This window comes from Emydura macquarii, unplaced genomic scaffold, assembly GCF_026122565.2.
Source record: "Emydura macquarii macquarii isolate MOO-44397 ecotype Brisbane River unplaced genomic scaffold, CSIRO-AGI_Emac_v2 contig_691, whole genome shotgun sequence".
In the NCBI taxonomy this organism is placed as follows: Eukaryota; Metazoa; Chordata; order Testudines; family Chelidae; genus Emydura; species Emydura macquarii.
Genome location: NW_027130828.1, coordinates 1,965,072 through 1,981,932, shown reverse-complemented (window position 1 = coordinate 1,981,932; position 16,861 = coordinate 1,965,072). Strand labels below are relative to the sequence as shown.

Below are 16,861 nucleotides of genomic sequence, written 5' to 3'. Positions count from 1 at the left end.
TGGAAAGCTACTTCTCCTTTGTACCAGGAATGTTTCTTCCTAGATAAGCCAAAAATGAAATTGTAAACCAGTACGAGTGAAGTTCTGCTGTCACTGAAATAAGTTACACAGAAAACCCATGAAGAAACTGAAGTCTTAAACTGTGGTGGTTAAGTGAAAGTTGGCAAAGCCCTTGTCCATATTCAGCTATGACTGACTGATTGCTCTGTGCAGGATGGACATATTTTAGAAAGGATATGAGGAAGTGGATAGTGCATGGGAAATTTTAGTTATATAACTTAGACAGAGATGGTAAATTCAGTCTAATTCACAAATAAAGGTAACAGGCACTACCCAAAAAAAAGGGTTCTTGTATAGTGGCTGTTAAGAGATTGAAGGTGGAAGACACTTATTACTCAAAGCTAGCACCAGTGGGGTAGCAAATAAAGGATCTGGATTATGCTGAGCAGAATGACTGACTTGTCTTACAGAACGGTGACTGGGTGGGACTGCCTTGCTTAACCTTGTAGTATCAAAGGCAAGGAAGGGGTTAGTTGGGTGAATGGGAGTTTAGGGAGGAGACTGCACAACCTACAGAATTAAGAGGGAATTTGGGTTATCTAAAGTCAGGATCTGTTGAAGCTAGATACAGCCTTTTCATACTTTTAAGGGAATAAACCTTCTTGACAAAATAAGAGGCAAATCACTCATGTAGAAAGATTGCTGATTACTGTGACTAAATATCTGTGCTGTGCTCCTGCCAATTTAAGTGTCTGGCCAGTTGAAAAGAACAATGGCATACACAACAGGAGTCCCTGCCTTTTCCCTTGCTGCTGCTTCCCCACGTCTTAGGGAGGTCTAATGACAAACTTCTCTATTTAAGTCATACCCCCCTGCTTTCAATAACTATGATTGGGCCTTACAAATGCAAGCTCTGAGTAAGGAAACTTGTTCCTGGGAAGTGCCATACAGAATGCTGGAGCCACCTCAGTAATAGTTCAGGCAGGTATTTCCCACTCTACACACAGCCAATGGAGGTTAAGGTCCCAAAAGGATAAAGTAGTAGGTCACCTTTGAATATCACATCTCAACACTTTGCAAGGCTGAAGTCAGCTTTGGTTTTAGAAAAATACTAAGCCAAGATACATGAATGGTATGTTGTAGCATACTCAGGGATATACCTCTACATCTAACAGGTTTGGAATGCAACATCCAAAACAGTGATAGTACAGAACAAAGCACATAACTAAAATTCAACCCATGTGGAATGTGGTAGTTTTACAAATTCACTGAATTCTGTACACAGTTGTGCTTCCAACAGTAAGATGAACATGCCATAAGTGGTTCCCAAAAGGAAGGCATGTATCTTTTGTACTGTACAATTGTGTCTTTCAACAGTAACTGGACTAAGCCAAATGTGGTCTTAACAGCAAATCACAAGTGCAGTCAATTGTTTAACCACACCATTCAGTTGATCTATTGAACTGTACAGATCACAGCTTTATCATAGTAGCCTTCCCTTGTTATTGGGAGAGGCAGCCCCTTGACTAGGTGCACACAGCACCCATGTCAAAGCACTGTGTACCTAGGGGTGCTTTCGTGTTTTAGGATAACAGACTGGAGTGAGGTGGTGTAGGCAATACTCTCACCCCATGGAGTGGTAAAAATCCTCCAGCCAACTTTGAGGCTTTGTCCCCTCACCCTTGGTTACCTACAGAAGTAATGACTTCGACTCAAGGGAGGTGCATCCTTCCTAGCAAGTAGCCTGACAGCTGTAATGGTTAGCAGCACTTCTGTTAAAATGATTACAATAAAGTCTTGGACTATTTGCAGGATGAATAGAACTTCTGAATTAAAGAGCATTTGAGGAAAGTCAACTGCATCCAGCACGTTTGGTAGTAAGCAGAAGTAAGACCAGTTAAGCTAGATCCAGTGTAAATAACAAATTTATTGTGGTCACACATAGGTAGAAAAGTTCTACACAGAACACACATGACCAGTTTAAATAGGATGTTTTCAAGGTGAACACTTCTAAACCCCAGCTCATTTTACAGTCCCATCCCACCCCACTACCCTTCCCTCCCCCCTCAAAGACATCAAGCAACTGCTAATGAAAAGCAGTAAACAGCCACGTTGGGCTAGCATTTCCATCTCCACTCAGAAGTGAAAATTCCAATTACATTCCAGATTAGAGTTCAATATTATCTTAACAAAAAGTTCCTGAGTCCAGTATTTACAACATTCAGAGATCCACGATTTACAATTCATCCTTCTCTCCTGCTTCCTCTTCCCCCGGGGGAGGTCCGGCACTTCCATAAAGCTTGCTGACAATTGGCTGGACAACCTCCTCCAGCTCCTTCTTTTTAGCTTTGAAGTCTTCAATGTCAGCATCTTGGTGACTTTCAAGCCATTCAATCTTTTCCTCTACTGCCTTCTCTATTGTTTCCTTGTCTTCAGATGAGAGTTTACCACCTAGTTTCTCTTTGTCCCCAATCTGATTCTTAAGTGAATAAGCATAGCTTTCCAACTCATTTCTGGTATCAATACGTTCTTTGAGCTTTTTGTCTTCCTCTGCAAACTTCTCAGCATCATTAACCATTCTCTCAATCTCCTCTGGCGTCAGCCGGTTCTGGTCATTGGTAATTGTGATCTTGTTTTTGTTTCCAGTACCCTTGTCTTCTGCTGTAACACGGAGGATTCCATTCACATCGATCTCAAAAGTAACTTCAATCTGTGGGACACCACGAGGAGCAGGAGGGATTCCAGTCAAGTCAAAAGTACCCAGGAGATGGTTATCCTTGGTGAGAGGACGTTCACCTGTAGATAAATAAGATTTATTTTGTACTTGTACCTAGAAGTTGGTTACATGTGGTTTGACATAACTAATCAAATCTTGGATAAGATTGAGCCTATATTTTGTTTCACTTTAAGGGGGTGAAACCCAGATAAAGTTTGTGGACACTTGAATCTTTGACTACTGCCATGGCATAATCTAAGCAAAACACATAAGAGCAAGTAAGGTGCAGTCGTGAAGGCTTGATGGTTTTAAGTGTTAGATTTAATGAAGGCTTTTGGCTGGAATTAGTTGCCCAGAGCAGCAAAGGGGAATACCCAGCCATTTTGTAGTAAAAAAGCCTTCACAGTCCAGTTAGTGTATTGTAACCTGAATGCCGATGATTTAGGCTTCTCCCTCCCTAGATCACAAAATCAGCACCCTCATGAAGAGGGAGGAGGTACACTGGTATTAAGATGCTACAAGTAGCCTTCAGAGTTGGTCTGCTATCAAGTTTTCCTCACTAGGAGTTCTGTTTCTTTCTCAAGTGCTATGAGAGGAATTCTGACATGACCTTTATTTTGAGACATGGTCATTCATTGCTCTTAGTCTAATGAAATAAGGCTTTAAAACAAGCTGGCCCAAGACAAACATTCTATTTTAGTCCAGTGATATAAGACACTTACCTTCATAGACCTTGATTGTTACAGTTGGCTGGTTATCAGAAGCTGTGGAGAAAATCTGTGATTTCTTGGTGGGGACAACAGTATTTCTTGGGATGAGTTTGGTCATAACACCCCCAACCGTTTCAATGCCAAGCGTCAGGGGACACACATCAAGCAGCACCAGGTCACCTGAAAGATAGACATTTTTCCATCTTTACTCAGCTTCACAGTTAAAGATTCTATTGTTACCCTACAGACTACATAGGCTTAAGTTTACTGTATCCTTATGAAAGCATGGAAAATACTAGGATTGTGCCTACTGCCAATTAGAACAGAAGTCATGTTATTCCTGGCTTCCAATAACCTGCCCAATACTAATGGTTAGGTGTAAAATATTCTGAGTCACTAGTTAGTTTTGCACCTACCAGTATCTTGGTCACCAGAAAGGACACCAGCCTGAACAGCAGCACCATAAGCAACAGCCTCATCTGGATTGATGCCACGAGATGGCTCCTTGCCATTGAAGAACTCTTTAACAAGCTGTTGTATCTTGGGGATTCGAGTGGAGCCACCCACAAGTACAATCTCATCAATGTCTGATTTCTTCAGGTCAGAATCCTCTAGAACTTTCTGTACAGGCTTCATGGTGGAACGGAACAGATCCTAAAACACAAATAGTTACAATAGTAAGGTATGACACTGTTTCTGTCCTATGCCGGAGAAATGTATCTTGACATGGTGTGGTCTGGACAAGTGATCATGAGCAAGCAAAAACACCTGACTGCAGCCAGATATCAGCTTACCATGTGGCCTTGGGCAAGTCTCTTGCCTCAATCTCTCCTCTTATGTGAGGTGAGAGTTATTGCTTCACAGCAGAGTTAAGTTTAATGTAGTATAAGAAATAGCTGAACATCCCAAGTAACTGCAAGCCACTGATTTACCACAAAGCAATTGTAATTCTAGATGCAAATACTTACCATATTCAATTCTTCAAACTTTGCACGAGTCAGCGTCTCAGAGAAGTCCTCTCCTTCAAAGAAGGACTCTATTTCGATTCTAGCCTGATGCTGAGAGGACAAAGCTCGCTTTGCTTTTTCCACTTCACGACGTAGCTTCTGTACAGATCTGTTGTCCTTCCTAACATCTTTTCCAGTTTTTTTCTTGTATAACTTGATGAAGTGTTCCATAACACGTTGGTCAAAATCCTCTCCACCCAAGTGAGTATCTCCATTGGTGGCCACAACTTCAAAGACACCATTGTCAATTGTGAGGAGAGAGACATCAAAGGTTCCACCACCTAGATCAAACACAAGGATGTTCTTCTCACCCTCCCTCTTATCCAGTCCATAAGCAATGGCAGCAGCAGTTCTGTGAAGGAAAAGTAGTAGTTAGAAAACAGCAGGTATAGCAAAAAACAGGTACAGCAAGACATAAGCAGAACAATTAAAAGCTACTTACGGTTCATTGATTATTCTCATTACATTCAATCCAGCAATGGTACCAGCATCCTTTGTAGCTTGACGCTGAGCATCATTGAAATAAGCTGGGACAGTGACAACAGCATGGGTAACCTAGAAGAGCAGGATGAGATTAATGTAACAATTTCAATGTTAGCAGTAACAAAGTGAATGAAATCTTGACAATTTCAAGGTGTTAGAGGGATTGCCACTGCCTTCAAAGTGCCTTCTCACCTTGCAGGTGAAGAATGGCTTCCTTTAATGCTACTCATATTGTGGCCAGATGGTAACAGTCCACAAAGCTCACTGTGTCCTGTCTGAGCTCATCTATCACCTCTGCAAGTGCTCCTAGCCAAACTGGGCAGAAGTTAGGAGTCAAACAAGAGATTTTTCACCTGCCACTTCTATCTGGGAAAGCTACTGCTTCTACAAGATGTCAGTTGGCCATGTATTATTACCTACCTTCTTTCCTAAGTAGGCCTCAGCAGTTTCTTTCATCTTTGTCAAAACCATAGCAGAAATTTCTTCTGGAGCAAATGTCTTCATTTGTCCACTACCAACATCAACTTGAATATATGGCTTGGTCTTCTTTTCAACCACCTATTAAATATAAATTTTGTAACTAGATGGCCAATTCCAACTGCTGTATTTAAAATCAGAACATTAAGTTAAAAAAATAAATTCTGTAGTAGTTTTAAGTTGTTATGAAGAGAACTGAAACCTGAACAATGCCCACTACTCAAGAGTCAAAAAAGGAGATAAGAGTAGAAAACAGATGTTCTCTCCAGTTACATTTTATGCCAAGACCTCACATGGATTACAATCAGGAACCATAGACAGTACATGTCAGTTCCACTCCCACAACCCACATACATTCATTTGGACTCAAGGTAAGATATTCAGCCTATGGAAATACTCCAGTTATTGGAAAGAATGTGCAATGACAACTTTCCACCCTGTTCATCCCCACCCCCAGTTAATTACAAACCATGACAGGGTTTTAGCAGACAGCAATTGGATGTCCAAGTGCATTCATTGTGTGACCATTACAGAAGATGGCCACACACTAAGGTGATTTGTGTGGCTATCACAGGCCTGTACGACTGCTGTTCTACCAGTTTGCACTTGGGGAGACCCGAATCTCAGCTCGAGCCGAGCCTACACACGAAGTCTGAGCACCCAGGCACTCTCCTCAGGCCTCAGCGTGGCGTTCGGCACACGCCTACCTTGAAAGGCAGGTACTTGATATCCTGCTGCACCGAAGGGTCGTTCCAGGTGCGGCCGATCAGACGCTTGGCATCGAAGACGGTGTTCTCGGGATTAGAGGTCAGCTGGTTCTTGGCCGCATCCCCGATGAGACGCTCCCCTTCGGGGGTGAAGGCCACGTAGGAGGGCGTGATCCGGTTGCCCTGGTCATTGGCGATGATCTCCACCCGCCCGTTCTTGAACACGCCAACGCTGTGGACACAAAGCCCCGCTCGGTCACACGCACCTCGGCAACGGGCCTCCGCCCGGGACGGGCGCCGGGGCGCCAGGGGGGCAGGGCGCGGCCAGGCGGCCGCTCTACGCACCAGGAGTAGGTGGTCCCCAGGTCGATGCCGACGACGGTGCCCACGTCCTCCTTCTTCTCCTCCTCCTCGCCGCGCACGCTGCCCAGCAGCAGCAGCAGCAGCACCACGAGCGCCGGCCTCATCCTGCCCGCGCCGCCCGACTCCTCGCCGACCTGCGGAGCGCCGGAGACAGCGGCTCAGCGCCGGGCCGGGGCCTGGATCCGGCCCCCCCAGACCCGACCCGGGCCTGCCCAGGGCCTGCATCCGGCCCCCCGAGACCCGGCCCGGCCCGGCCCGGCCCACTCCACCCACAGCGCGGCGCTGCGGCCCGGCTCCCTACCCCGGAGCTGGGCCCACCGCAGGCCCCGCCAGGCTTCCTCGGCCGGCTGGCCGCACTCGGCCGCACTCACCGTCACCGCGCCGCGCACTGCTCCGCTCTGCCCTGCTCCGCTCTGCGCTAGGACTGCCACCGCTATGCTCCGCCGCTGCCGGCCGCTCACCTTTATATACCCTCCCTGATGGTCTCGTGGAGGCCGTCTATTGGTTGCGGGACCCGCGCTGGAACCTTTCCATTGGCTGGCGCCGACTAAGCTGGCCACCCGTGATTGGAGGAGATCCGGCACTCTGCACTGACGCGAGGCGTCGCGCCCTTCCGCCGTCCTTCCATTGGTCCGCATTACCCGTGTCGCGGACCAATCAGCTCCGAAAGTGACAGCCAAGCGGAACGATCCTATTGGCTCGGTGTCGGGGAGCCGCCGTCACGCTGAAGGAAGATGGAGGCCGCACTGGGGCCGCAGTCTGGAAGTTTCTATGGTTACCAGCCCCTGGGGAAGGGGAAGGCGGAGAAGAGGGGCTGGGTCGGGGCAGTGGGGGCGCGGCGCGGCGCGGCGCGGCCGGGAGAGACGAAGGCGTTATGGGGTGGGCAGCTCGCCCCCCCACCCAGCGTGGGGGATGGGCCCTGTGGGGCCTCCCTGGGCCAGGCCCGCGCGGACAGCCCGCTGTGATCAGACGGATGTCCCGTTGTAGAGGGACAGCGCCGGTGGTCGGGGCTTCTTCTCACACAGGCGCCTATTTACCCCACCCGTCCCGGGTGTTCACACTTGGAGCTGCTGCCCCGCCCCACCGCAGCGTGACATCCCCACACGGAGACCTCCACGGAGCGGGGGCGGCCGATGTTCCCCTCGATGGACCGGATGTCGGCGTGACATCCACCTGAGGCCAGGCCGTGGCGGGGAGACAACCTGACCTCTCTGTGGGGGCCAGGATCAGCCCCACCAGAAAGGCAGGGCAGAGTACTAGGACTACCCCAGCTGGAGCTAGGAGCGGTGATGCCATGCCGTGCGGCAATGCAGAGGGCATGGTGCCATATGTCACAGCACAGAGGGCACGGTGGGATGTTATGTCACAACACAAATGCCATGACGTTATTTGATGTGTCCCACAGAGAAAGAGATGAAAACCCCTCGGGTGTCAGTGGGTGTATCTGCGTTTTAAATTGACATATAGTAAAACAAAAAAACCCGTTTCTGTATAAAACGCCCTTCAAAAATTAAACTGGAATAAATAGACATTTACTCTACATTAAAACACTGATAAGTATTTACTCAATGTCAATTTCTGGCTCTCATCCAGGCGTTGTTCAGAAATAAGGGGAGTCTTTCAAAACAGAAAAAGGGGGTCTGTCTGCTGATGTCATCACACCCCTTTTGTTTTTTGCTGACCCTTTCAAATTGGAAAATGAACAGGTCTTTCCTATTGGATTTGGCACTTTTTAGGCTTTGTTATTGAGTCACAATGGCTTGTTATTGCACCACCATACTGACACAAACGTCACTCACTACATAGCATTACATCAACCTCAAGGTATTTCAGGATAGGTAGAAATTCTAGAGTTAGTCATAAAATAAACTGTCACTACACCTTTAACTCCCCTAATATAATCTCTAAACTACCAATATAGTAGATGAAACTAGTTGCCCTCCTATCTAATCTATCTATGTAGCTACACTTTCAAAAAATCACCTTCAGGCAAAATCTATGTCTGAGATGTTTCAGCTGAAAGAGGAAAGTTTTCAGGAAGTTATAAGTGACAAAACAAAAGCCTAGAATTAAAACTGTTATGCATCCTTTAAAAGGCAATAAGCTTGAAACCTAGTCAGTTTGGAATCCTAAGTTAAAAGGAGTTTCAGGTATTGCACCTGCCTCTCAAGTCCTCCTGACAATTTTTGCAGTTTTACAATCATATTTTCTGATATTTTTGTTTTTCTATCTTCTGTAGCTGTGTGAAATACTCAAGCAAACCCAAGAAAGTTACATTCTAGAACAATTAAACTGTTGATTTATAAGAGGGGAGACCAACTTTTCAGATGAGTTGGACCTAGACCAGACTAAATACAAAACTAATTTATTCCATTTATCTTTTCCTTAATAAATTCTTCACACAGACACTCATCATTTCCTCTCTCTCTGTTACACACACACATCCAAAAATATATACTAAAGAAGCTATTCCCACAAGTTGAAGAGTGGGATTGTTATTGTTATATATTTTTTTAAAATAACTGGGAAGCACTCACAGTGCAGGAGGCCATATAAGTACAGTACATATACAGATAGATTAGATTTATACTGAGATAATGTTTGTGTAGTGTTCTAAATATAAAAACACTATATAAAGCCTGGTTATTGTTGCATGTTCTGTACCTCTTAAGTGAGCTGCACTCTGCAAAATGTCTGTTATCCAAATATGCGGTGTAGTTGTAGCTGTATTGGTCCCAGGTTATTAGAGGATATTATCAAAATAGTGGTTAATCAAAAAAGACAGATCATTGGGTGAAATTTCATTCCCCCCTGGAGACTTGGTAATCACAGATTTATATTCTCTGCAGATGCATACAAACTAGCAACCACTGAAATGTAAGATAATAAAAATGAAAGGCTGTAAAACCTCCCTCACCCCACTCTCTCTTCCTCTCTCTCTCTCCCTCTCCTCTACTTACTCAGTCCATCCACTCCATTCTTTTCACCACCGTTGACTTCTTCACTCCTCTCTCCTATTTCAGAATCCATCCTGATTGGATAACTTTCCCCATCCTCTTCTTTTGCTCTTTCTCCCAATTTGCTGAACACCTCTGGAGAAAGTCCCATGATCATGTGGACTTTCTTCACTACAAAGTTCTCCTCTTTCAGTTCTGTCATCTTCTTGGTCAGGCCACACTACTTCTCCATTCTCCTTACCTCCATAATTCTAGCTGTCCATGCACCACCTTTGACTCTCTTCTCAAACCCTCCCTTATCTCTGCCACCGTCATCTCCATGCAAGATCTTGCCTATTTTTTAAAGAGAAGATGGACTAGATCCCCCAAGATATACCTGTCTCTCCTTCTCCCCTTATTATCCTTCTCTTTCTCTCCAGTCATCAACACTATCATGTTTTGCCTGGTGTCCCACTTCAGCTCCTCATTTCCTTTGCTTCCAATCTCATCATTAATCTCTCTCTCTTCTTATGGTCCTCATCCTCTCTCAGAATGCAAGTACACTGTAGTGTCTCCAATCTAAAACAAACATCCTTGATCCCGCACACCAGGCTTCCAAATATTGCTCCAACTCCCTTCTTCCCATCTCCTCCCAACTCATTGAATACACTATCTGCAACCATTGCCTAAAGTTTCTTTCTTCCACTTCCATCCTGGATCCTTTCCACTCTGGGTTCAATCCTCTCCACTACACTGAAACTGCTCTCACCAGGACCTCTAGTGATCTCTTCATGGCCAAATCTCTGGGCCTCTGCCCCAAACCACTATGTGAGAAAGAAATTGGAAACTGTGTGAGACAGATGGGTCAGTTTTAATCTGGAGAAGATGAAGTTGATATTAGCAGGAATGAGAAAAACATGTGATCACCAAATCACAAAGTGATGTACAGGCCTGAAGTCCTGCTTATTCTGTTAGTTTTGATCATTAAAGCCTTTGACAGGATAAGGCTAAAGTATCTCAAAAACCATCTCCCCCTTTGTTCTCTTCTGTGACAGCTAGCTTGACCAGGACAATCTCCCATGGTAAAACAATCAGAGATGAGAAGCACAGCATGTTCTGCAGAAAGCATAGCCTGTGGAGTTTCCTAATGCAGAAATCAGAATGAGACAAGGTCTTTATGTATTTGGGTAAGAATGCACTACTCATCTCTATACACAGGTTTTTCCCCAATCCTGAAGCAATGGGTGGGCACAGCAACGGTCTCCTGGATAACAGTTACCAGTAGCTAAGAGATGAGAGAAGTGAAGCAGTTAGGTCCTACTTCAAACAGGATTAATTATGAAATTAAATGATGTAAATAGCGCCTATATACCACCCTCAGTTAGAAAGTGAGAGGGAGAATTGCTTTAAATCAATAATTGTTTGTATAAGAATAAAAAGGTAAAATGCAAAATTTGTATATGAAAGATCTATAATGGGCTTAATGTGTGTAAATTAAATTGTTTGCTTGTAGTTCAGCTACTCTTCCAATGTTTCAATTTCCAGATCAACTGATCTATTTCTAGGCTGCAGTAAGTAACAGAACTGTAGCGTGGCTATTTTTGCATACAAACAACAGGAGCTTAGTGTTTTACTTCTTGTATCTAAACATAGTTTGTTGCTTGACTTGGAATAGCCTGAGCATTCACTCCTACTGAAGGTTGGCTAAAATGTCCTGCTGCTACCAGTGTCATACATAATAAGACGTCTGATTTTATTACTTAAAAATGGCAAGACTAAGGCCAGGAAATCTGATTCAGTGTAATTACAGTATAAGAACTAGCCAAAACATAGCCAACTGGAAACTGTTCAGTGCCAGGTAGGATTTTGGCATAACATCTGCTTCTCTGACACTCCTTCTTGAGCCAGAAAACCATTTTTACAAACGCACAATTGATCTGTGACTTCTGAACTGCAGAAAGAGGTCAAAGAGTCTTCTGTTAGAGATCAGTTGGTTTCCTCTCAGTGTTTTTGGTCGGTAGAGGGACCCCAGTGTTATCAGTCTGATCTCAGTACACATTTATGTAGCTCAGATATGAGCAGGCATTCTTACTTACAAAAAGAAAAAAATTATAAATAGAATTTAAAAAATTCCAGAGCTTTGTGTCGCACAAGGGGTAGTACACTCGTGCTGCACCTCCTTAGTGGTTGGTGGCCTTAATTTCAGAAGTGCTGAACACTCAGATCTCTCATTGGCTTCAGTGGGAACTATGGTACTCAGCACTTCTGAAAATCAGCAGTGAGCTCACAACTTCTTATGTCTCCCAGCCTCTTTCATCCCAGGGACAGAGGTTAGTTGCATCTTTTAAATTGAAGCTATGCTGGATAAGATCCAATCTATATTAGCCATCAAGCACTATCATTTTGAAATGACTCTGGACTCTCTTTAAACCCTGACTTCATTTAATAAAAAAATAAACATTGCCTACTGCACTTCTTATGTTAATTCATCACAGAATCATGACTCTGGGAATAATAATACTGGCTAGAATCTTATTAATGTGAGCAAATGTATGTGTTTCTAACCTAGACTATGATATAATTGTCTCTTCAAAAGAGGAAATATGTAGTCAAGGATCTACAGCAACTTTGCACTTTCAAAAGAAAAAATCTTTTTCTCTTTACAAATCTCTATTAGAGAACAAGAAGACATACTTTGCCAAAAATAGGAACTGCACCAAATCCAGCTCTAGCATTCAGCTTACTTGAGGGCTGTTTCATCCTGAGACAATATTGTTAATTAAGCGGGGTGTTGTCCTTGTTGGCTGACATACAGCTTCCTTTGCTGTTTTTACTTCATACATTTCTGATCTCATTTGAGACACCCAGTCTTTATATTTAATTACGTTTATGAGTGGGAGTTCTATACAAAGTTGAAATTGAAATGAACTGATGGTTACAAAATCAGGATATTATCAGAAACAAAGGTTCAGATCTCAAACAGTCAGAAGGGTGCAAATTTGACTAAAACAACTCTCTTCTTTTGTGGTGCCTACAAAAAAAATCAACCATTGTTAAGTAGCTGGTTTGCCCATTGTTTTTGATGCTGACCAATACAATTTGTTTCCTTGTGCTTTCCACACCAGTGTGTTTTACTCACCTGTTATCTGTAGTTTGACACTTAGGTTGTAAGCTCTTTGGGACAGGACTTTTGTCCTTTTTTATATGGGGACACAGTGACTAACATAAGGGCACCCTGGCCTCTGGGTGCTACAGTAATATGAATAAACAAGAAAAATAACAGAATAAATGGTCCTTATGCAAGAAAGAGCTTTATTGAATGTAGTTCTCTAGGAAGGCCCACATCTAAGCCCCATGCAATACAATAATACAAATCATTAAAATCGAAGCACAGTTTAGGCAGCCTGCCTGGCCATGCCTGTGGGCCTAAGGCAAGGTGTGGGTTCCGTGCCAGGCGTGTGACAGTCCGTTTCTGATCTGCTAGGTAGCGGCTCTCTGCTATGTCTATTTCTCCCAAAGGCGGTCCTAGATTTCCTTCCTCTTCGCCCTCCTCCCGGGACTACATCTCCCAGAAGCCTTGGCGCCCCATCCGCATGCGCAGTGACAGGCCTGCTGGCTCTCGCCGAGGGAGAAGACGCAGACGCCGTCAGGCAGCCGCTAGGTCTCGGTGGAGCGGCGGCCGGACGCAGAGGCCGAGCGGCGGCACACGCCCAGGTGAGGCGCTGTCCGTGCTCGGGCCCCGGCGCCCCCAGCCGTGCTCCCTCTCCCGGCGGCTGCGGGCCCCGGAGCTACCGCCGCGGCCTGGCGGGCAGCGGGCTCCGCGGGGCCGGGCCGGGCCGAGCCGAGCCGAGCCGGGGGAGCCTCCGGGCCGGAGTCCGACTCCTCGCGCCCCCTGCTGGGGCGGCGCCTGGGGCCGCGGCCTGCTCCTCCCCGCCGCTCGGGTGAGGCCCGCTGCGGTGCTGGCCCGCGCCCGCTCCCGTTACCGCGCCCGCTCCGGCTCCGGGCGGCACTGCCGTGGGCGGGCCGGGCTCAGGGCGGGCCGCTGTGGCTGTGCTTGTGTCGGCAGGGCGAGGGCGGGGGCCAGGCCCCGGGCCCCGGCCCGCTGCGTGGGCGCGAACAGTCACTGCCCCACGGAGCCTGCCTGCGGCCGGCCGGCCGGGGGGGTATGCGAGCGGCACGCCCGCCGAGGCCGGGAGAAGGGGCGGGCCGGCCGGGCACCCCCATGTCACATATGGGGAATGGGCGGGGAGAAACTAGGCCCAAGGTCGTGTAGCGAGTCAGGGCGGTGGGAAAGCTGGCAGCAGCTCCCACCTGTGCCAGTCTAGTGCCCTAGGCACCAACCCACCCTCATTTCTAGCAACTAGCCTTGGAAAGCAGCCCGCTGTCCGACTCCAGGGATTCCCTGCGCTGGGGGGGTAGTGGTGAGACGCAGAGGAGCAGTGGCAAAGCAACTTGCACTCCCTTAAGAGCAGTGCCTAGGGGATGCTAGAAGGATGAGGGGAGAGCAGAGAGAAAACTGGAGAAAAAGCCAACTTTCCTTGAGGAGCAGTGCCCTGGGGCTGCTGTGTGGATGGGGATAGACATGGGGAAAAACAGGGAAAATAGAAATGACGACTGTCTATATTGTGATATATGTTAAATTCAAACTGCTTTTTGAGTTCAAGCTGTTTTTGTTTCTAGGCAGATGAATGTAGTTCTCAAAAACATCCAGCATGTGTGGTGCAGAACCATTCAAGGTCCCGTTTGACTTCTTGCCTTCCCAGGGAGCCAGCCTGACCTAGCACATCAATGTCTAGTAAACTGCAGTCGTTGAAGTATTAGTGAGTCTTCTCTTCCCAAGGCATTTCAGCAAGAAGTGCTGTCTGAGCAAGCCATTGTGATAGTACCAAGTGTTTTAGAATGAATTTGGGTCGTTTTTATTATAGAAGTTTTGGTTATATTAATAGATTGTAAAGCTTTACATGGAAGAGCATTCTGACTTCCCCATCTGTTGGTTACTGATGGGATGTATCCTGTCAAATTAAGTGCTTTTTTTCTTTGATATGTTGTTATATTGAATTCTTCTTTATAGGAATAGCTTTTATGGCATTAATGAAAGGGGCAGTGTTAAAACTGAACATATCACCTTTTCTTTACTGACTGGGATTGGTCACTTTTCCCCTTGAAGGATGAAACTGTGACCTGTCATGTGTAAGAGAGGCAATCTGAAGATGATAGGGAACAAATTAATTATGTGGCAAGTATGAACATTCAAAGATTGAACCTCAGTGTATTAGGTAAGAAGTAGAGCCAGGGTTAGGAGAACTTTAAAATATTCTGCCTAGACATCTTTTTATACATCCCATTTTCATTATCTTTTTGCGCTTGTTCTTTCATTGTATGAAAATATGGCGATGTCCTGAGAGTTTTTCTGTTCTGTAATTGAAATTAGTTTCCACTTCATCTTTGGTTATAGTATCAATCATTTCTAGAGACTTCAGATAGGGAATAAATAGGTGAATTCTTAAAATAGCTGTCTTCGTTCTTAAAGAATGGACAGACACACAAATTTGTTTAATAGCATGATTTTCAAAGTTTTCTGTGAGTCATGACTCTAACAGTGAAAGTGATTTCTTCTAACTGTATGAATGTGTTAGATATCAAGCTCATGTCATGTATGCATTATTACTAAAAGTTTTTGAGTATTGTATGCCAATAAAATAAGTTGGGGAAAAGACTGCCCAGTCGTATTTTCATGGAGTCTGAGAATCTGTTTGACCCTCCCCTTTATCTGCATCTTCCCTAATTATACTGTGACAACTGCTGATCTGTCTAGCCAGCTTGCCTACCTCAGTCTCCTGAAAGGAGACTTCTGATTCAGACCTGTACCTCTTTATATAGCTCTAGGCTTTTTTCTAATTTTAATTAGAAGTCTGCCATCAGAACTTGTCCCTCATGGAATGTTTCCTTAAAGAAACTTTGTCCACTTAAGATCTTCCCACTTTGTGCCCTGCATCCTGGCAGGACTGCAGGATGATAGGAAGATGTACATCTTCCTGTTCCTAATTACAAACTTCATCAAGAAGATCTCTAACATTTTTAACACTTAGCCGTGTACAGTAGAAACTGGATCTATCACAGTACTTTTATTTTCCTATTTCATAGTTCTTAAGGATTTCATCCTAACTGGACATTTTAAATCACCCTTTACTTGCAATTCTCAAAATGCAATACAAAGCTCCTGAAGTGGAGGTTAATCTTCACAGTGCTGCTGGGAAAATAGACTGTTTTTAGTGTGTGTGTGCTCATGCGCGCGCAAAAGTGTGTGTGAGAGGGGGAGAGAGAGAGAGAGGAAGGATATAGTCACATTAATTCACAGTGATCCTGCATGCTGTTCCGCATGAGTAGATCCCAGTGCCCACATAGAGCCACATTGATTTCAGTGGCACCACCCATGCAAAACAGCTTACAGGACAGGGGCCTAAATTTGCATGACATGAAAACCACTTCCTAATAAGAAAAATGATTTTAGCATTTTCTATATTTATCCTATTAGCAAATACACATTTTAAAAGTGATTGTATATACATATGGTTTTTCTTTCCTGCAGACAGTGTGGATGCAGCTTGCTTTTCATTGCTGCATACATCTACACCTTCATTCTCAAAATGAAATTTTCAAAATTCCTGTCAGTGAAACACTCTGGGAGCCTGGAGGTATCAGTTAAAAATAGCATTGTAGATGTGGGAGATGCTGCTTGAGCTGCAGAGAATCATGCTAAAGAAAATATGCTACCTGCATTTTAAAATATTGTGTAGATAGATATGTTGTTGGTCTCTTTAAACAAAACAAAAAAAAAGAAACTCCTGAGGGAATGTGGTGAAACTAGACTAATAAGTTGTTATGCTGTGTGGTTAATAAAGAAGGAAGACATTTGTCTTTTTGCCTCTAGAAAATGTATGCAAAAGATCACCAGATAGTGTTTTTTTTGTTTCACCACACTAATGTGAGCACATTTGATTACATTCTCCTCTATATTTTGGTACTATTTGTATTGGCTAATCTTCCTTCCCACTCCAGTTGTGCTAAATTGTGCCCAGGAACACCAGTCATGTTGGATAGACATTAATACTTTCAGTGTTAGTTGCAGTGCAGCCACTGGGCAAAAGCAAATTTTTAATACAAAGTTGGACTAGTCTCTTATTAAAGTTGAGGTTTGAAAGTTTATTGGAGATGTTGTTTTTTTTAAAGTTGAGAATTCTGCTAAATAAATTGTATGAACAAACTTTTAAATAAAAGTTGTGTTCAGCTTTTAACTTTTTAGCTATCTCTTTGAGACACATGCCATTTATTTAAATCAAATTCCATTGGTTGTTAACTGTTACTGTAAATGCTGATGAGACAGGAAACATTTTATGTTTTCATGTGGGACAAAGAAGCAGGGAAACCATTCAAGCTGACTTAGAAGATGTTTTTCAGTTTT

General features: G+C 44.6%; 2 protein-coding genes across 6 annotated transcripts in view; one reads left to right on the top strand and one right to left on the bottom strand.

Moving 5' to 3' along the window:
- Nucleotides 1–1,907: 1,907 nt before the first annotated feature.
- HSPA5 (heat shock protein family A (Hsp70) member 5) lies at nt 1,908–6,884 on the bottom strand. Its single transcript, XM_067541689.1, has 9 exons — nt 6,835–6,884; nt 6,446–6,597; nt 6,101–6,332; nt 5,337–5,474; nt 4,876–4,988; nt 4,395–4,785; nt 3,843–4,080; nt 3,439–3,606; nt 1,908–2,796 (listed from the first exon to the last, which is right to left on the bottom strand). Exons 2-9 carry the CDS (start codon nt 6,565–6,567, stop codon nt 2,237–2,239), a joined length of 1,962 nt encoding a protein of 653 aa, XP_067397790.1. The 5' UTR covers nt 6,568–6,597; nt 6,835–6,884; the 3' UTR covers nt 1,908–2,236.
- A 5,812-nt stretch (nt 6,885–12,696) lies between these two features.
- GAPVD1 (GTPase activating protein and VPS9 domains 1) overlaps nt 12,697–16,861 on the top strand; it is a 51,245-nt gene continuing 47,080 nt past the window's right edge. For all 5 annotated transcript variants that reach the window (XM_067541685.1, XM_067541684.1, XM_067541682.1 and 2 more), the window contains exon 1: nt 12,697–13,113. The gene's annotated coding sequence lies outside the window, so the exon portion shown is untranslated. The remainder of the gene's footprint in view (nt 13,114–16,861) is intronic.